The sequence below is a fragment of the Camarhynchus parvulus genome, chromosome 6 (genome assembly GCF_901933205.1).
Source record: "Camarhynchus parvulus chromosome 6, STF_HiC, whole genome shotgun sequence".
Classification (NCBI taxonomy): domain Eukaryota; kingdom Metazoa; phylum Chordata; class Aves; order Passeriformes; family Thraupidae; genus Camarhynchus; species Camarhynchus parvulus.
Window position 1 is genome coordinate 15,163,442 of NC_044576.1, and position 21,215 is coordinate 15,184,656.

A 21,215-nucleotide genomic window follows, 5' to 3' on the forward strand; every position below is an offset into this window, starting at 1 on the left:
GTCCTGAAAGCAAAGCTTTTGATCTAAATTTTGCAACAGAAGCTACCCAAACCAACCTGCTCTCCAGCAAAGACAACAGGCCACCACGGAGCTGCAGTATTGCCAATCTGCAAACACTTCACTTATGCCATTACAGTTCTTCAGACAAATCTACCCATTTCAACAGTATTCAAATACCAACATGTGCCATGTTCTGATCTTCCAGAACATCTTCCCTGCCTGTGCCTCTCTCTTATTCAGGTTATTAAACATCTTTCATGGCATGCCATGTACCACTGGTATTTTAAAAGCCACCTGCATACCTTTCCAGCTAACAAGTACTCTCTATTCTGACTTTCAACAAAAAAGTCAAGCTTTCCTTCCATTTCCCTGCTGTTTCTCTTCCTTTGCTTATTTTAGAGGCTTCCTTATCCTACATCAAGCATCCACTGGGTTGAACCATGAGTACGTACAAGTAGCTTACTACTTACTAGTACAGTAGCTTACTGCAATCTAAGCTTCATCCCAAACCCTAAGACTGCTATCCTTGTACCAATGGCAATTCAGGCAGATTCTCTTATTTTCTCACAACCAGTGTGACTGGGAAAGGAATGCTAATTACATACCCACTCTTCACTACATATAAGTTCCTCCTGCATCTATCTTCAACAAATAACTGGAGAGGCACAGGGCACTTCCTTTGTGCATCTGAAGACTCAGCTGGTATTAAACTAGAAGTGTGCCCTCTCCATCCATGAGCAGCAGGAGCCAAATATCATTTTATCATATAGTCACAACTTGCACAGTCACATCCTTGGAGGCCTACTCAGGCTCCTTTCTACATCTGCTGAAAGGCAAGACTCTTCCCAGCTTTAACCCACTTAGTTTTCTTTTCTGCTCTGATGGTCCTGAAAAGCAATTGTTCAATCTTACAATGCTTTGCCTTCATTTTTAGACTCCACATCTGATCATCAACTTGCTTTTCCCATGTCCCTCAGGTGCATTCACCCCCAACAGGTGCAGTAGCCAATTGCCAAATTGCCAGTGAAAACCTGCAGCCTTGCCCTGAATCCCTCTCAAGGGGACTACAGAAACGCACTTGGCCATCCTTACCAACTCGGTATGCAGAGTGGAGGTAGTGCAGACCCTGGGGGCTCACGGGCTGACTGTGCTGCTCATCCTCGGCAGGAAAACCCCCCGTAACGAGGGAGTTGGGCTGTGAGGACAGAGTTGTCAAGGAAGCACCCTGAATCGCTGGGAACGTTGATCCTGCATGGACACTGCCTACTGAAGAGAGCAAAACAGCAGCATTAGGACCCAGCACCAGCCTAAAAGAAGGTTTACTTGGGCCATCATCTCCTTCACCTGACTGCCCCCTGCCAGTGTAGGGTTATATTCCCCTAAACAGAACAATAAAGCAACCAAAACCCACAGGCTTACAACTGAAATACAATGGGCCAGGAATAGCCCTATTCTGTTTGCAAGGTGGGCCTGACAGGGTCAGTAACATGTGTGTCCATTTCTTCTGCAGTATCTCGTGAACATGTACAAAATCCATGTTTTACTTGTAAACGTGTATGTTGATTTGAATGCATTTGCTACAATTAAATAAAATATTTGGTTCTGGTTTCTTGTCCAAGGAAACAATCATGTGTATGCCTACACCTGATGAGAAACTGCTAGGAAAATTACTGAGCAGGAACAGAATTAAGTCACTCAAAGATCAAGTCCAACAGTGCAAGGTTCTTCCACTTGGGCTGTACAACAGCTGTCACTCCGTTCAGGAAGGCCGTCACTAGAGGCTGACCTCCAATCATCCCTGGAAAGAACAGTCACTGCACACACTGGCAGCATGTACCAACAGTAAAAACAGCAGGGAGACTTGAGAAGTTGTCACCTTCAGACACTTAACTAGTATGAGCAAACTCAAGGGAAATGACAGGTTTCAAATGCAAACCCATTGCATTGTACCACCTAAACTGTACGGACAGCAGGAAACACTGAGTCACTAAGCTGCACTCTTACGAGACTCAAATTTACCTGTCCCTCTCAAGAAAGGTACAAAGAGTAAAAAGCAAGGTTTGCTTGAGAACTCCAGAGCACAGATGCCATTAGGTGTGTGCAAACTGTTGCTCTTATTTCACAGTTTCTCTGTGATGCTACTACACGAGCTTGAGCAATGCTCTAAGTTCCTTTTAATTTCCCCCTCCATGTTTGCTAGTGAACAGTTGAATACCTGAGAACAATGTGTCTCCCAGGAAAGACCTGTCTAACCTCCTCAACCAAGGAGGCACAGGGTGCCAAACAACACACAAAGCAGGGCAAAATTCATACTGTGTTTGAAGTCTGGTCAAGGAGAATAACCCATAAGAATGAGGTAAATTATTGCCAGAGCTCAGGCCTCACCACATGATTCTGTACTTGAGGAACAGTGAAACAGCATTGTAAGAACTGAAAATAAGTTTATGGAAGCCATAAACAATGGCAACTGGAAAGGGTGGGGTTGTTTTCTCCTTTTGATATTTTAAGTGTTCTAGGATGAATTAGCACTTCTGGAAGATTCATAGCTCTTTGGAGGAGTACAGAAATGGTTTCTCACAATGAAAAGTCACAGCATCAGATTGTGACTAAGGCTGGCAGCTATCAGATCCTAAGGCCTTCAAGACTGTTTTATTTGCTTTTGTGGTAGCTTTTTAGCATCAAAATACAGGATAAAAAAAAAACAAAACTAAAATTATTCTACTTATACTCTGAATATGAAGGAGATCAACACAACTCTTCAGTATTTTTCACACACCAGCCTTCCAGCACCTGGTGAGTTGCAACACACTGAAAGCAGGGAAATATTATAGCCTCTGCAATGTGGGGTTAGCGGAGATTGGGGTCAAGCATGACCCACTGGTGCAGAACTCCATGGCAATGACAGCATGTCCACAATCCAGTAAACATCTGTTGTCCCAGTGCTACATGCTACTTCATGGATTTTCACCATCATTTGAGCCCCTAGCACAACACATGAGCAACCATTCCAAATGCTATTGATATGACTCTTGACAAAACATCCATCATCTCTCATAGTTCCACATTTGGGCACTGGCTGCCTCCAATCCTTTCAGGCAGAAAAAGACATTTAGTAGTGCTTCTGTAGCAGAAGTCTGCCTGCTTCCTACACTCTGCTCACCTGACCCAACAGAATTACATGAGTTTGCTCAAGATCATCTATGCTCACCTTGCCCAAGGAGAGCAGGAATTAAGTTTTTACAGGTTAGAAGTCAGAAAGACCACAAGGGCTCCAAACATGATTTAGTCTTGAGGCCAAAACAATCTCGTACTGGAAATTCAGCTGAACAAAATTTTCTCCCTGCTAGCTGTATCAGGCCCCCTTGGGAATCTCAGTATCCCTGAGCACGCATACCTTCAAAATGGCATTCATTTGGCCAGAACCTTCCAGTGCTCCCAAGCCCCGAGGTGTAACTTACGCGCTACATTGGAAGACAGCGACAGTCCCGTCTCACTGTGATAGGGATGCACGGCGATCTGCGTCATGGAGGGGACGGGCACGCCAGGGAAGGACACTGCTGTAGCTGCCAGGGACGGTGCAGTCACTGAGTAAGGGTACTGCGCCCCTATGAATGCTGGGTGGACACCCTGCAACAGAAGGTACAGAACAGTCATGTCTGCTTCACCTGACCACTTACAAGCAATCAAAACATCATGTCCCCACACAAGCCCCAGAGCTTGAAACGTCCAGTCTGAAGGAAGCAAAGGAGGAAACTTGCACCACATGAGCATTATATCTGCTTGCTCCTCCTCCTTTTAAAAACCTAATCATTTTGCAGAAAACCACTCCAAGACCTTCAAAAATAGGCAAAGGTTAAAATAACGTTTATTTGGCTTTCCGAGCATAGTCTCTATTTAGCCTGCAAGTTCTCAAGAAAACAAGCTTTCTGTCCAGTGCCTTCTGAGAAACTACAGAGCAACAGAAATTAAGAACTACTGATGTATGATATTTTATATTCTCTTGAGACTTTAAACACAGCCACAAAAGGTTCCTTACTGGGCAAATGCTGAGCTGGAGGGCCAAAATAAGTGCCACCAACTGGGAAGTGAGAGCAGAAAGAGAGACTTGATCTCAAGCCATGACAGGTCTGAGCCCCATGCTCTCCCCACTCCAACATACTCCCCCAGAAGCAGCCCACAAGGTCACAGTAAATGAACAAGGCACAGCCAAAACTCACCTGTGGATATGCCGAGCCAGGGACCGGGAAGACTGCTGGGCGCGGCATGTGCTGGATGGTGTGTCCGATATACTGGGGGTTACAGGGGATGTGAGTCTGAAGGGTGGTGTAAGGGTGGAGACCCTGCGTGTGTGTATGTGCCATTGCTGGCCCTGCCACCGTGTGCTGCTGGTACATGGTCGACCCCACAGAGATCACTGGCATGACGGTTGCTGCTGCAGTTACTGCAGCTGCCACTGTCACCGTGGTCGGCTCTGAGGTCACCCGGCTGTCTGCCAGGCCACGCGCTGCTTCAGACGCGGCCCGCGCGCCACCGCCACTGCAGCCAGTGGCACCTTCTCTCTGGGCTGGGGTCCCACCAACAGTCTGTTCATAAAGCCAGTACCACTGATGAGCTACTTCAAAGAGGACTTCTGGGTACACACCACCTCCTTTAGCTGCCTCTTCTACTGCCATGCAGGCCTTTTCCAGCATCAGGTTGTCCTGGGAGCAGTGAAACAAAAGAAGAAGTTAAGAATGTAAAATGAGAAACACAAGAAGGAAAAACTACAAGAGGGGAGAAGTACAAGGCACTCTAAAATGACTAATACTATGGGGACCAGCCAGATGCTATGCAGCAGAATAACCAGTGTTCTTCATGAAACATAAGAAATCCAGAGAACTGGGATTAAGGCTGGGCAGTAGCAAAGAAGCCAACCCCCCAGGTAACAACAGCACATCCTTGATGCTAGAAATCAGCCTCCACTAGCAGCTGCCATATAATGCTCACCTGTTCCTTACACTGCACCAGAGCCCTCTGGATCTCGTTTGGGTTCAGGGCATGGGCATGAGGCAGGCAGCTGAGGGCCAGTTCAGCAGCTGCCCGCACCATGTTGGAGTCTCTGGCCCGTGAAGCTCTGTCTGCCAATGATGCCACCTCTGGGGGAGTTAGATGTCCGTCCCAACACTCCACTAAGATGTTCAAGGCTGCGCTACCAATCTCCATGGCCTGCCCTAAGAAGAAGAGTGAGAGAGACTCTCACACCACTGTATGCCCAGCACAGTTAGTCAGCTTTCTTTCAACAGCAGGTGCACTCTTCACTTCCTTCAGCAGCAGTGACACAGCCCAGTTGCTTCCCTTAAGGTTCACATCAAATTTAGGTGCTTCCTCCCAAAACACAGGACAAACAAGAGCCCTCAATGAGCAAGTGGTGAGTGAGGACACCATTACTTAAGCTAAAATGCATTGGAAATAGCAAAAGTACTTGCTATAGCTGATTTTAGTACCCACAAACCACTCTGGACTGCCAGTCTAGTAATTCACATCAGGAAAACATGAATTTTCAAAGGTATGTTTTTTAGGCCTCTAAAAGCCATATGGATAGATAGTAGGTATGGGTGCAATCAGAAGGAAGTGGAAAGTGAGAACTGAACACAGCCAAAGAGCATGTTCAGACTTGACAAATGTCTGTCTCTTCCACACACTTCTGAAGGAGAAGTAAAGACCAGTCTCTGTGTAAGAAGCGGGCTTTTTAGACTGAAGCATTTTGCAGTTCAAACAAGAAAGAGGTGACAAGAACTTTCCAGGCCAAAGTAACCACCACTGTGCAAATCACTGCTGATCAGTAACTACTACTGCAGCTGTGTGAGCTGCTCACGTGGCTCCTACAGCACATCAGTATCACCATTTTCAGGAACAAGCTTGCCTCCCTACCCCACCCTCCTGCCCCAAAGTCAGCCTCCCAAAAAAGCTTTGCTGTAACCTGTGATCCAGGAGACATGTGAGGAGTAAGTTCGAGAGAGCCAGTTGGGAGACACGAAGTTGTGCAGCCCTAGTGCATACAGCCCAATCTCAAAGGCGCAGAGGTGAAGATTGCGGTGTGGTCCCTGGTGCCCACCACTGGAGGAAGGGTGGGTGAAGATAGAGGTACTGCTGTTTCCACCTGCTTTGATAAGGACTGTCTTAGCCAGTTCAAAGTAGAAGTGAGCAGCTGCCTCTGAGGGCTGGTTTGGGACATGAGGAGCATGGCTCTCCAGCCGCCTCCCTTTATACCTAGAAGAAAGACAGAGGAATCTTTCACGTAAGTATCCCAAGTTTGCCAGCTGGCACTCCTGTCTCAGGGGTCCAGAGGAAGCAAAGCAAACTTTCCCCCATAAACTTCCCCGATGCACGCGTGCCATGTCCCCGACATCAGGCCTAGAGGTTGCCTCTGTGCATTGGTATTATTCATTACCTGCCAACTTCCACAGTCTTTGCACGGGCTCCCCCACTTGCTCTCCTACTGCCACTGGAAGAGGAAGATCCCAGTGAATCACTTGAAGAACTGCTGATGCTGTCACTGTCCTGTCCTCTGCCCCAGGATGTTGTTGCCCAGCCCCCACGTAGAGGACGCCGACTGAGTGTTGGAGAACTGTCAGAAGTGGTTTCAGGAGCACTGCTATCAATACTAGCCATGCCTACAACACCAGAACCAACACAGAAATGTCACCAGGGTTGGTAAATGCAATGCAGGAAGGTAAACTCTGAACCATATCACCTGCAGTACCAGCTAAGATCAGCTGTGTCAGTGACTGTCTTAGGGCTGACAGGCATTCATTGTAAATTGAGAGAGGTTAAATCAAATCAATTTGGCCACAGACATCAGTGACATTTTGTAATTCTTGGATTAAAATGCAGAAGAGTCCAAGAACAAGGCATCTTTATTTCCCCCTTCACACCATCACAGCCCCTCACTCCACCTGCCAAGTTTTGTGGCAGAGTATAATAATAATAAGCAAATGTACTTACAAAGTCAAGTTCCATAGATTATACAAATAGGAAGAAAACCCTTCAGATACATGCTGCACAACCTTCACATCCTCTGCCTCTAACTTATACCCTTCCCAAGAGAAGTGCAGAGGCAGCAGCTTCTCTGAATTTGTTTCTGGATCCAGGAGCACAGTGCTGCACTTTTAGAGTCAGCAGTCATTCAGCTCCAGGTATCTAATCCATCACACAGAACATAACTGGTGCAAGAAAGGCAGGAAATTTATGGAGCAAATCTCATTTGTCCATGTCAAACACCTCAGAGATACTCAGCTGCTTCTGTTGTACAGGAAAGGCTGACAAGTAAAATCCCAGAGTCATAGAACAGTTTGCTCAGTCCCATCCAACCTGGTCTTGAACTCCCAGGGATGGGGCATCCACCACTTCTCTGTGCAACCTGTTCAGAGCCTCATGACCCTTACAATAAAGAACTTCTTCCTAATGTCCAATCTAAATCTCCCAGCTTTCAGCTTAAAGCTGTTATCCTTTGTCATATCACTACATGTCCTTGTAAAAAGCTCTTCTCCCAGCAGACTGCCTAAGAGAGCACTAGATGCTGTATGAGCTAGTCCATTCCCACCTGTGTGTTTCTTCTTCTGCCTGACAGGTGAGCCCCAGCATCTCCCATTGTATCCACCTCGGTTTCCAAGGGCCAGACGACTGGGGACCTTCCCCTCTTGTTTCAAAACAGTGGCCTCTGCAGCTGGCTCACAGGGGGACCTCTGAGAGTTCTCTGCTAAACAGAACAGTGACAACGTAAACACCATCTTGTTTCTGTATCTCTAAAATCAGACATGGCCATTTAAAAGATACAAGTAACAACAGATAAAGGATTTTTATAAAATGGATTTTATTTATGAGCAGGATTATGTCAGTTTTCTTTCAGTTATAAAGCAGATCATCTGACACTAGGCCAACAACATTTAACTCAAGACTTGGAAAATAGGCTGTAACTGCAGAAAATTTTAGCATAGCTGTTACAAACCACTTCTTACCCTGTGTACTCTTCTCCACAAAGTTCTCAGGACTGCTCTGGACTGCAGGGCTTACAGCAGCTTGCTGAGTGACAGAAGTCCCTGGAAGCTGCTGGATAGCTGCAGCAGACTGGGCAGCATGTTTGGAAGGAGATTTTTGGTTGGCCACTGCAGGCTTGCTGGATGAGTAGAAGGAGCTCAGCGTCTGTGGTTTGTGAGTTTGACTCTCTCTGTCCAGGAGTTTGTCTAAAATCTTCAACAAGGAAAAAAAAAAGGCACTCAGCAGAAGGGTAAGAGACCAGGCATTACATTAAGACAAAGAGGTAAAATATCAAATCAATTTCCTGGTGGACAACAAATTTTATTTGTTGGACAAAAAAAAGAAAATGCTTATTTTCTAGAAAATATGCATCATCTTCCTGCACCAAAGAGCAACGTAATGCACAGCTGAGAGCCATGTGGTCTGCATTACTCGAGGAGGCAAAGACTCAGTAATATCACATTTTCACTTGAAACAGCCACTGGCTTTACTTGAAAAGCACCCAAAACTCACAAAATATAAGCAATTCTGGTATATCAAGGGCAGAATGGAGAATTCTAAATTTAGTTCTGTCAGATGTTGTTTAAGTCAGAAAAATTCCATGCTCACCATTCAGAAAATCCTGTCATACATTACTGAGAAACGGGCAAAGCCACTAGAGAAACTGCTTTATACTGGCCTACAGTAACATTTTCTTGTCATAATTTATTATGTAATTGGGGAAAAATGCATCACCACATTCTAAGGGTTTGTCCACTTCTACTGTTTGTTCTCTATATTTAATCAACACCACAAGTCTGACAGATCATTTATGCACAGATGATTGAATAACAGTGTCCCTGTTATTCCCTGGAGAAGAGTATAGCAAAAATGTTTCTCTTTTAGGAGACAAAAAGACACTAATAATGTAGTTCTTGCTGTGTAGGAGGATTTCTGAATATAAAAGATTAATAAAATCCTTTCTGAAGCTTCAGCAGTTTTCAATTTTTTTTCTTCCTTTGGGGTGGACAGGTAGAGTTTCTCTCTTGCACAGGAAATTAAGACTGGTGTAATGAACTAATATATCAAAGAGGTGAGAGGTTAAAAAACAGAGCTTTTGCTAGCTATACTGTTCTGCAAGCCAATATCCCTGCAGCAAAACATATGCAGTTCCCAGACCACACACAGACTGCACACCAAAAAACCTTTAGGAGTGGACTTGTCTTAGCAGTGACAACACATGTCCTGACTGGATCTTAAGAAACCTATGGAAAGAGTGCCTCTCCCAGGGCAACACACTCCATACAATCCGGTTTTGCAGCAGTGGATGAATATAAATACCACACCATAGCTTGTAAAACATCAGTATGTGAGACAGCAACTTACACTCACGGCCAAAACTATCAAATCCATCAAAATCCAAACCTTCCTTCTCCCTCTCCCCTTTCAAAGCAAAACTCACCTTCTTCAGCTTAGACTGATCATCCTTGTAAGTGATCATGAGGGCTAGTGCCAAATCCCCTTTCTCCCTTCGTGTGCCTTCACATAACAGCGGATGTTCTGCTTCACTGACAGTTGTTTTCATACCTGCAGTCCATCAAAGAGAGCATGAAGAGACAAGTGAGCTCATGGGACTACACAACATCCTGAGCGCTATCTATACTTCAGACTGTTTTAATTGCCTCACTGTTACAGGCAAAAAAAAGATTTTTTCTGTTAACTTCAAAAAGAGGCCGTGAATAAACAGAAGCTGGAGTCTGTCCCTAGAATACTAAGTTGGCCACAACTGTCAGAACAACCAGATACTAAAAAGCTACAGGAAGAGTCCAGGCAAGCCTACAACCCTATCTTGAAACAAACTTTTTGGTTTCTGCAGATGCTACAAGCCAGCATTCCAACACCATAAAAACTCACCTGATTTCAGAGATGAGGCAACAAACACCAGGTTTTGTCTAATCCATTTAATTTCTTTTTGCATACTGCTTTAAAACACACATACAGTACTGTCCGCATAACATGTATATAATCACTGCTTTGTTGCTGAAGCAAATGAGGCAAGAATTCAGTACTATGCTAAGATCCTGAATGATATGATAATACTTGAGAGTACTTCAGCTAATCTTTTGCTATCATTGTCTGATCTCTTTGAAAACGATTGCCTTTTGTCCTGATTGCCTCTGAAACTGTCCATTTCATTGAAGTCCAGGCAATACATATTTCCTGACAAAAGAGCAAGCAGAAAGCTAAAATTCATGTTACTGCCTAAACACTGAGCTCTTGTCCCATATTCTCCTTCCATTTTTTCACAGCTTTGCAATGATACCTCAACCCTGGCATGTAGAATCCTGCACCGGGTTCTGTCAAACTCTGCAAACACTTCTATTTCTGCACCAAACTTGAATGAACTACTCACTCTCACCATTCAAAATGGAAAAGCATGCAGAACATGGATGAAGGCAGACTTTCCTTGTAAAAGATTCTTACCAAGAGCAGCAACAGCTGCCTCAAAACCAAGCTCTTCATCTCCAGGCATTTCATTATTCCAATTACGGCTTGGGGGTCTAGAGCCTGTAGGAGAAACCACTGAAAGAAGACAATAGAATTAGTGCTCATCTTTCAAAGCTAAGGCTTCAAAGCAAAAGACATTTCTGAGAGCTTTCTGAATTTTCATAGCTTCCTGTGGTCCTATTCTTAGCCTCATACCAGCTTCAAGATCACAGCACCTTACAAGGTTTTCTTCCCATTTCTCTCTCTAAGCTCAGAAGGCTCCAAACCAGTATATTGCCAAGTCAGTCTTCTAATCCCAGGTTGCTGTGTTCTTATTATATTCTAGATTTGTATTAGATTCCTCAAAATATAACCAGAGTAAAAGCAGCAAAGTCAGTAATTTTTAACTATTTTACAAACATACATAGAGTGCTGAAATGCCTTAAGTGTGCAGTTGTTTTCAAATGTAGGTAGAAGGAGAAACTGTTCCACTGGGGAACAAAATATCTTTAAAACAATGTAGAGGCAAGTGCAAGCAACAGTGCATTAAGAATTAAACTTTGGTTGTTCTGATACAGAAGACAGTTTCTCTCTGAAAATCCCTCAAGACCTGGCATCTCAGAATATGCCCTGCACACACTGGGGCCAATGCTGTCAGTACCTGGAGTGCACAGGACATCAAATATAAAGCTTGCCAACATCAGAGGCAGGACAGGACGGTAATCACACAAGGTCCCTTCTCGCAGTTCTTCGGCTCTTCCTCGAATAGTGTTCATCTCATTGGTGCCCAAGGGAATCTTCTTCAAGAGGGCTGCAATCTCAGATTCCTGATAAGCCAGCTTCACCTGGTAGTATCCACAAGGAAACAGAAAAAAAGCTGTCAACAGCACAGTCCCCTGTGGGGAGCACACCGTTCTCCCCTATACATAAAGCACAGCAATAGTTTTTATTAGTTTATTAAATGACAGCAGTGCTTACCAGCCTAGCCACCATTACCATTCTCTCCACAATGAAAAAAGGTTTTCAAATCTAACAAGAGTCTTGCTTCATATTTATACACAAAATTTTTTTACTCAAATGATGACTTTTCAGCTGCATACAGAAGAAATGCATCAGCTCTCCCAAGCACATCAGCAGAAGTATCTGACTGGATAGGCAGTGGAAAAGGTGGTTACTTGTAATTGTAGGAAGAAAGGATGCTATGTTAAGTGATAGACCCATTTGAGACACCAGAGACTGATTAGCAGAAGAATGGGCACAGCTGCAGCACACATGTCCTCAGGATGAATACATTTCACTGCTCTGTGCCTGTATTCCTTCCATTCTTAACATGTGAAAGCAATAGTTTTCTTTTAGGTAGCAAGTGACTGCCAAATTCACAATCTTCTAATCAGACCATAAGAAGTACAGATAATTAGTGTAATAATTGTAGTTGGTGGATAACTAGCAACAACACACACTCTAAGGGATGGAACAACCCTGCAGTGAAAAGCAAGGTAGCTGTACATCACACAGACATGGTCTTCACTGGACACTTTTTTCAAAACAGGAATCCTCACAGTAAGCAAGGAGTGTCCAAAATAATATGTTTGTACAGTACATACGCTTGCTTGCCAGTGAATGAGGTATCAGCAAAAGCAACAATTTTCAGACACATAACAATTGCACCAATTCACCCTAAGGAATAACTTTCAAACCATTTGACTGATGCAAATATGGACAAATATGGGTATTTACAAATGACTTTGTTTTCCCCACATTAGCGAAGCAAAATGAAAACATATTTAAGATAAGAACTAGGCTGTTCTTATCCAAATAATACATGCAAAAAGTTTTTGTACTCATTTAAATATTTTCAGACGTATAGCTTCATGTGAAAGACCTGTTGACACATGAGGTCTGAGCTTCCTATCAGTGAAGGTAACAACAACTCAAGTGATATTGCTAGTAAATTTTTTAGGAGATCAACATGTCTTAATGGGATGTGCACTCAATTTATTTAGTTCTATTGCAATCCATTTTAAAAAAACATAAAAGCACAATCAAACTTCAGGCACTGAAATTTAAATGATGTGGGCAAACACATTCCAAGAGAACAACGTTTATGGATACTGCCTTTTTGAGATATTTCATTACCTCCAGGGCCTTGGTTGAGGCAGGTGGTCTCTGCAGCTCCAGAGCAAACATTCCTATTCGGAAAGCCAGGTTGTGGTACTCCAGCCGCTCACTCAAGACAGTCAGCAAGAAAGCAGCTTTAGACAAGGTGTTGGTTGCCATCCATGTCTGCTTGCTGGTTGACACCTTGTTTTTTTTGCCCTGTTTGAGGAGGAATTTGTCACAGACATTTTCCTAAACATCCTAAATGACTTTCTTGTCCTCTTATCCTTTGCAGTAATTATGGACAGAGGAAAGAATAAAATACATTTAGATTTTGTTCCTTCTGCTGAGAAATCTCCAATTTCAGTGGTTACCATTGACCATCATTGCTTCCCCTATGTCACCCCAACACAGTGAAAGAGCTGGCCTGTGGACAAGACACATGTTACCTATTGGACTGATGCTGTGCAGGCAGATGTCACACACCTGTCCCTTCCAAGGGAAGCCTTCTATACAACAAACACTACTTAGTGTCACTACAACTGAGTTTCCAGAAGTTTATGCTTATGTCCGACCCTCTTATCCTGAAACAGCAAAACTACTAACATTTCCAGTGATGTACACTATGAAATAGGAGACTAAGTTTTGGAGAGAATCACAAGAAACAGGGTCACCTGCACAGAGCTGTATTAACAGCAAGACTACCGATGGTTGCTACCATCTCTCTACCTTAGTTGGTGGCTGCTCCACTTTGAGATCTGGAGGGTTGGCCAGTAGGTCCCTGGCAAGCTCTACAGTCAAGCGGCACGCCTCACTACTGTATCCGTGAGCATACAGGGCCTCTGCACAGGCAAACAGGACCTGCAAGAAGGAACAGATGGTCATGTTCAAAGCACACCACCCCGGCCTAGAGTTAGCCTGCTCAAACCACCTGTCACAAAGACTGCAAGCACAATTCTCAACTAACTTCAGCAGCAGGTATTCTCAGAGTCCTCCTTGCCTAGTCCTTCACCACCACTTCCTGAAGCACTCCCCTAAAAAGCCTTTTCTTATATGATCTAATTCCATCCTCTTTCCAAGTGTTATGAGATCAGAGAATAGCTCAAAAAACACTAAACTTCAAACTACCACTGTCTCCATGCATTGCCATTTGGCTGCTTGGTTATATAGGTGCAACCTCTCAGCACATTTTGTGGTTATTACAGGAATAAGACACAGTTTATTTAGACTGCTTCTCTGTTCCAAAGAACTTCTGCTTAAATGGTTGGATTTAAATTTTTCTTTCTGAGCATGTCTCACTCTCATTTTTAATTTCAGATAATTTTTGCCTTTTCCAAGGGTGAGACTAGGTGAAAAGCACACACTGTTTTGTCTACATTTGTAAATCCTGGAGTGTGAGACGGGACTAACTAAAACTGGGACACACTTGCAGTTAGCACAGAAACAGGGAATCAAGCTACTGGGAAGCAGACATATCCTACCACTGCATTAAGCGTGTAGATACCTTATGACACAGTTGGTTATCACAACATTGTAATTAAGCACTTGATTTAACAACATCCTAGGTTAAGTGTGACAGCTATGAGGGTGGTGAGACCATGATTTATAAAACATATAAAATGGCAAAACAGCATTCTGAACTAGATTCAACTCACCTCCATCCGGTTCTCCTGTTCCAGAGGCTTTATACCAGCAAATATATCCTGCTCCTCTTCAATTCCCCCTTCAGCTTTGTCATCATCTTCCTTGGCTACCTCTTGTGGATTCAGATAGTATACCTGGTAATCATCTTCCTCTTCTCCATCATCCCCTCCCCCTGCTGCACCATTCTCTCCCACTTCTTCTGGCTTCAGACTCACACCACCAGAGTTCTCATCTGCAGAAGGCAAGTCATCATCACCACTACCCATCTCCCCCACAGGATCCTTGGGGGCTTTCTTGACCATGGAACTGCTCCTGAGAGTAGGCTCAGGTCCCTCAGAGAAGTACACTCCACCATCCTCTTCAAAGGCATCCCTGTAGCTCCTGCTCAGTGGACTTTCAGTAAAACTGAAGGTATTGCTGGCTTCTGCCCCCAGTGCCAAGCTGCTGTCATCCAGGCTCATCTCTGCCAAGTCTGGCTCCAGAGAGCTGTCCTCGCTGCTCATACGGCGTTTCCCGCTATGTTTACTGGTCAAGCCTTTGCTCACTGGCAACTTTGCTTTGCTCACTGCAGTCTTATAGACAGCTTTATCCCCTTCTGCAGAGAGCCGCCTCAGAACCCTCTGCGGCGTTTCAGAGATGACTTTGCGCTTCCCCGTGAGCTCCTTTGGACGGACGGCTGGCTCCTGGGGAGAGGGCCGCAGCCTGTCCCCGGGCTGCACACACGGGCCCCCGGGCTCCTGGCCGTGCGTCCTGCCAGCCTCACAGGCACTTTCTGCACACTGCAACCGGCAGCTCCTCTGTTGGATGGCCTTTACCCAGCAGAACGAGTTCTTCTTGTCAGTGCTGCTATATGTAATCCCAGGAATGGGATAAGCTTCCTCCCAATTGAAGTAACAGGCTTCTACAGCTGGCTTGAAACCTTGGAAGAGCTTCTCCAGTGATTTCTTGTGCTGACCCCTCTTAACGTTATCTATGACTTTCAGCTGCCACTGTCTGAGCTGTGAGCAAAGATCCCTGCGCCTAAGAGAAGAAAGGGGACAGGTTAGGAAGCAGACACAAAGAGCACCTACAACAAACTACTCCTTAACCCACAGAACACTTCCTTCCTTTGCCTGGAAACATCGTCTGCTGATTTAAGTTAATGCTAAATACAGGCAGCAGTAATAAGAAGACAGGCTGAAAAAAGCAAACAGATATATTAACAACTGAGTTGTAGACAGGTTCACGATCCAGAAACAAAACACGAACATCACCAACATGAAAGCACAATACAAACTGGGAGGTTTAAAATAAAACACTGTCTGCCCTGTTTGCTTATCTGCCCTAAATAAGGCGTTAGTGATTTGAGTCTCAGCAACCTCAGATGAACGAGATGAGTCTCAGAGTCTCAGTTCCATGGGGAACTGCCCTTGGAAACACTCATAAAACAGCTTGCAGCAGCTGTGAAACAGCCCTGTGAATAACTCCAGTTAAGATATTCACAAGTACAACCTAAATAGCCTACCCTGGGAAGCACAATGACAGACAGGACCACCTAATCTCCCTCCCAGGCATTTACTTCTTTACCCTAATGTGCCTATATAGAAGCCAACAACTTAATTTAAGCTTTAGCAGGCTGTCCTCAGGAGAACAAACTGTTGCAAACCATAGGGACAGCAATAATTGATGTTCAAGTAACTCTGAAGAAGCAGCAAGCTGGCAGGACTACACAGACTGATGTTACACAGCTAGTCCCATGCCCCCATATTAGTACGGGAAGAACAAAACAGTTCTGCATTTTCCAGCTCCAAATCTCACATAGGGCCTATGCACTTGAGCAAAATAGTCTAAATGGTGATCTAATTCAAGAGAAAAAGACATTTCTAGAAATGTCACCAGGTGTCTCAATCAACTGCCATTCTGTTTCTGCCACGCATTTCTGATGTATAATCCCAACACTTAAATCCCATCAGATTTCCTAATAAAAGTTGAAAAAATAAAAATAAAAATTGAGGTGACCCAATTTAGGTGCAAAGGGTATTGGGGCAAAAGGGACTAAATGAATGGATGGACTACTTATATTTGTCCACTCAAGAAATTAATTAACCAGGAAACATACTGGTTAAGAACATGATTTTCAGAAGAAAAAAGGAGCAGGAACTACTCGGGAAGGGTAACAAAAGGATGAGAATCTGTGAAGTCTCCTTGTGATTCCCTGTAAGGACTGGGAAGCACAAGAAGAGGGTCCTTGGAGACTATTCAAACATCAAGAGAATAGGTAATCAAGCAGGAGCATTTCAATTATTCATTAGCTCGAGTAGGAGATCTAAGCAAATCTGAACTGCATCAAATAACTCAAATGTGACTATAGACAGCACAACTTCATACATTATTAAAATACTTTATGCTTCATATGTTATTAATACTTTATACTTCATACGTTATTTAAAGACTTCATGCTTTTTCTGTGTGATTTGATTGATGTTTGTGTTTATTTTAAGCCTCATTCCCAGTTTCCTACAGTTTTTGTCTTCAACTCCTATACTTAGCTACTTCATGTTGTAAACTGTACAAGACAGAAACTGCATCCATTTTAATGTCCCTGATATGCCTTTCATAGGGCATTTTATTAATGTTACACAATTCAGAGAAAGCTAATTCTGTTAATGTGTAATTGTTCTGAAATTACCATCCTGTTTTCATTTGCTCTGAGAAACTTCTGAGAATTTATAGCACATTAAACTAATCCAATACATTTTATACACCACACTCTGTAGGACAAGATGTACAAAACAAACTATTATGATGTCAACCACAGTATCTCAACAGGAGCTCTGAGTACCTCCTCTGCTATTCAACTGGTGCTAAATAAAGATGGTGCTAAATAAAGATGGCAGTGACTTACCAGAGCACAATATGGTTTAGAAATCTGCAGAAGCCACACAATTTTTTCTCAGACAATTGAAAACACTGACTGAAAATCATACACTGGTGACACTGTTTACCAATACACTGCAGAGAACAACTCCCTGAGAGCACAGAAAGTAAGAACTGCTTCATCTCGAAATATACAATAGTGAATGACTGGGCTAAACAGAATTCCATTAAACTGCTGAATGGTTAAATATAGAAACCTTTAAAATTACTTGGTAGCTGGTGCTATCATTCAAAGAAATGTTCTCCACTGGGACACTAAAATGCAGAATTACACCCATATGTAAGAAAGGGCTCTCAGAAAACAAATTAGTCACACTACTTGATATTGGTAAAAGTAAGCAGCAATAGCAATTAAAATAAATACAGTGCTTTGAATGTTACATAGCACATAGTCCAGAAGGACTAATGGTTGAACAGGTATTGAGGTAATGATACAAACACAAGAAATCTACAGGATGAAACTGTTTAGTGTGCTTGAGTATCACAGAAATTAAAGAGAGACAGGAACTGATTCTGGAGCTCACCTCTGTGGACTAATAGTTGGGTCGAGGACAGCCAGCCTCCAAAGAACCACCATCTCATCACACATGCTTGCACAAGCATGAGCAGCTACCTCTGACTGGCCATTGCTGCGTCCCGTGTGCCCACTGGCACTGCTGTGCGACGCAGACGTTCGCACGCTGTACCACCAGCCAGTTATCTGCAGAAGAAAAGGTTCAGTAAAGCTGTGCTGTGGCCACCATCTCATCCCCTGCTCTCATTTATCTCATAATCCCAAGGAAACGGGATCTGTAGTTAATACCAGGTTTTCATTTGACTCCAAAATAATTATGGCCACTAAAGCAGTACTGGCTTGTGAGAACTAAGGGCCTCAAAATTTCTCTGGTTAGAAGGCACATGCACAAAGAACAAAACACTCACAGGACATTCACTTTCTAGAGGTCTTCACACTTGGAGAGGAAAAGTAACAAACGTGAAAAATGGAGCATTTCCTTTCCCTTGCTTAAAGTCGAGGTATGGGATGGAGCAATAAGGATACTTACACCATAATTTATATTACAGACTGAGGTCAAAGTCCTGAACTATCGAAAGAAATAGCTTTTTCTGATATTATTTTAACAAAATAAAAAAAGAAGTACTGCTTCAATCCACCAAAAGATATCTTCTGTGAAGATAACAAAAGAATCTGAGATTCTATCACACAACATATATTATTTAGTTTTTATCAACATGACAGCTCATACATGATGTGCTTTGTTTAAACAAAACCAAACAGAACAACTGTAAAATAAATCACCTTGATTGGGAAGAAATCAAATCAAATATGGTGAACAAATGAACTCAGACTCTACATATTCATGGCAGAAGAACTGAGGCATTTGGGGAATACAGTGTTACCAGGACATCACTAAATCAGAACAAGAGCAAACTGTAACATCCTTTCAGTGTGGAGAAGCACCTGCCTACAACGCACATAGGCTATTAAAATAATTGTATTCAGTCATGGGTTGTACAGACACAAAGCACCCGTTACTGTCTCTGCCTGGTTCCCCAAAACATCCCCACACTCCAAGCAAAGAGATACCTGCTCATAGTTGAGACACTGGTCAGTCAGAATCTCCAGCAAAGGAGCTGCATTGCTATCCCGCCTCTTAAACATCTCCCGCACAATGGAAAGCAAGTTCCAGATTCCTTCAGGTTCTCTCCCTCGCAGGGGACGCAGCAGACAAGCCCACTCAGCAGCAGCTGGTGGCTCAGTGGAAGACAGATACATTGAATTCACATCACTGTATATAAAGCAGAAGAATAAGGAGAAAAAATTAAATCAAGCACAGTCATACAAAATCCTGAGTATAATCTACATCCAGAAATATATTTGCCCTTCAATGGCACAGACACGAGTAACCTAAAAGACAGAATGCATAAAGAGCTAAAGAACACCACACAAGCAAAATATTGTACAAATACAGTCTGCTCTACTGAAATAACACTGCAAAAGCTACACAAAGATACAGTCCAGAAGAGTGACCATGAAACTGAGCATCCTTCAGTCCAAAGCATACAGACTATATGGTGAATGAATTTACAGATCACATGAACATCCCATTTTCCCCTTCAATAGGAAACAGCTTACCTGAAAACAACAGGAGTAGGTCCACAGAATTTATGAAGGGTTTTCTTTATGTTGTCACTCAGAGTAGATTCATCTAAGTACCAGGTGCTTTGATCTGATGCAGAAGGTCCAGCAGTGGGATCTTACAAATGAAAAACACATTTACAGTCTGCAAGCTTTGAAGATACTTTATGTGCCCAATCACAGAGTACACAGGCAGTGCTACCCAAGGTATTTCACCCATTGCTGAACACCCTATTCAGAATTATCTTTAAATGTTACCGTAACATTACCTTCAACATTAACGACATTCAATTAGCAGATTCTTCTTGACCAGAAGGGTAATTCAGCACTAAAATAGGAATGCTCTAACATCTCTGGTAACCAACACTTATGTAAGCTACCCCAAATCTCAACTAACCCAGTCTAGTGTTGTAAACAGTCCAGTTTTAAACAGGAACTTGTCCCCTCCAATCAACATTCCCAGGAGTCTAGACTTAATACAAATTTTAAAAAACCCACTTTTGTTAGAAAGTGCATTGCCTGATGCTCCCTTGCTCTGCAAGCTCTCTGAGGTGCCTCTTGTTGTGCCATATATACATGTAGGTGCCAATACTCATCCCTTTTCCTTTATTTCCATCTGTAATCCAAGCCACTGGCTAACAAATCAGTTCAGAAACCTGAAGCAATGGAATAATTCTCTTCCTATCTGTGATACAGACTCCTGAAATGAGAAGTATTAAAATTACCTGGGGCTCCACACACTGTGTTGATGGCAGTAGACTGAGAAGATAACAACTCGTCCAGCAAGCGCTGAGCTGTTGGAAGAATCTGAAAACATGAAGCAAACTTTGAATATACACAGTATTTCTTATCCTGCTACACCTAGCCAAAGATCATGACTGAAGCATTCTGGCAATTTCAAGAGTATGGAATAGAGAGCTACGTTTTCAGAAAGGACGACAGAGGGTGCTAAAGATCACACAACAGCCACGAGCTGTGACACCTCTCTCACAGCCCATGAAAGGCTCACTTTCTGCAGTCACACACTAAGAAGTTAGCAATAGCATCACAATTTATTAACTCATCTCTCATTTCTTGTGGAATAGGAGCCTACAGAAAGTAGATACTGCAACTAATTTTGAGAGTTAGGGAAGCCACTGCTGTCAAGGTCACCATTTTCCTGTACTTTGAAAGATCTTTACTTCTTGTTCCTAAATCATTTGTCTAAAACCCAAGCAAACAGGAGCAGGGAGCAAACTATAAAATACATGTACACATAATTTTTGGGGTCGACTTTAGCTTATTTACCATCCCGTTAAGAAAGGGATTCAGTAGTACATTAATGCAATTTCAGCACTAAACCAATCATAACTTCTGGACCAACTCAAAGCATAAGTAGAGAAGGTTCACACCGATTGTAAAATCCTACGCAGATATACCCTTAAAATGCTATTTTTGAAAGAAAAATGCACAGTAGAAAGAGTTTTTTTCCCCCACGCTAAGTCTGAAAGTGTAGATCCATTTAGCCTTTACTATGTATGCACAGACCATGCAAATTGTTAATCCACATAATTAGGATTAAAATGACTTGCAACAGAGTGTCTGATATCCCCCAGTTCTCTCCATACAACAGCTGAGGTAAAAGATCACTCTTATTGTAAAGAAAGGCACATTCAGTACACCTATCTTTCCAAATACTACAGATACATCTCAAACAGATGGAAGAAAAAATTGCTTCATAAGGATATTTTGCATTTCAATCACCTAAACAAATTCAGCATTAGGCTATTTTGTACTGTTTTCCCACTACTACATATTTTAAGAAAATTCACAAGTCTCAGCAGTGTCACGCCTTAAGGCTGAAGTACCAGGGACCTGCAGTTACTCTCCTTTAGTCTTTTTTGCTAAAATATTCATGCTTAATTGGCATAGGAATACTGGTTTCATAAGGGGAAACAGC

The 21,215-nt window shown here is 43.0% G+C and overlaps 1 protein-coding gene across 2 annotated transcripts in view; it reads right to left on the reverse strand.

Annotated features, from left to right (window-relative positions):
- Positions 1–21,215, reverse strand: part of ZSWIM8 (zinc finger SWIM-type containing 8) — a 54,443-nt gene that overhangs the window by 4,278 nt on the left and 28,950 nt on the right. Inside the window, exons 6-23 of one of the 2 annotated variants that reach the window (XM_030951014.1) lie at positions 20,002–20,083; positions 19,274–19,394; positions 18,725–18,926; positions 17,664–17,839; positions 14,235–15,243; positions 13,309–13,440; positions 12,619–12,798; positions 11,144–11,327; positions 10,480–10,578; positions 9,458–9,582; positions 7,998–8,229; positions 7,583–7,735; positions 6,431–6,653; positions 5,960–6,249; positions 4,987–5,210; positions 4,218–4,700; positions 3,459–3,627; positions 1,093–1,266 (exon numbers count right to left, since the gene is read on the reverse strand). In XM_030951014.1, coding sequence (XP_030806874.1) covers positions 1,093–1,266; positions 3,459–3,627; positions 4,218–4,700; positions 4,987–5,210; positions 5,960–6,249; positions 6,431–6,653; positions 7,583–7,735; positions 7,998–8,229; positions 9,458–9,582; positions 10,480–10,578; positions 11,144–11,327; positions 12,619–12,798; positions 13,309–13,440; positions 14,235–15,243; positions 17,664–17,839; positions 18,725–18,926; positions 19,274–19,394; positions 20,002–20,083 — 4,258 coding nt within the window. Of the gene's footprint in view, positions 1–1,092; positions 1,267–3,458; positions 3,628–4,217; positions 4,701–4,986; positions 5,211–5,959; positions 6,250–6,430; positions 6,654–7,582; positions 7,739–7,997; positions 8,230–9,457; positions 9,583–10,479; positions 10,579–11,143; positions 11,328–12,618; positions 12,799–13,308; positions 13,441–14,234; positions 15,244–17,663; positions 17,840–18,724; positions 18,927–19,273; positions 19,395–20,001; positions 20,084–21,215 lie in introns of both variants that reach the window. The other variant, XM_030951013.1, reaches the window with a different exon arrangement.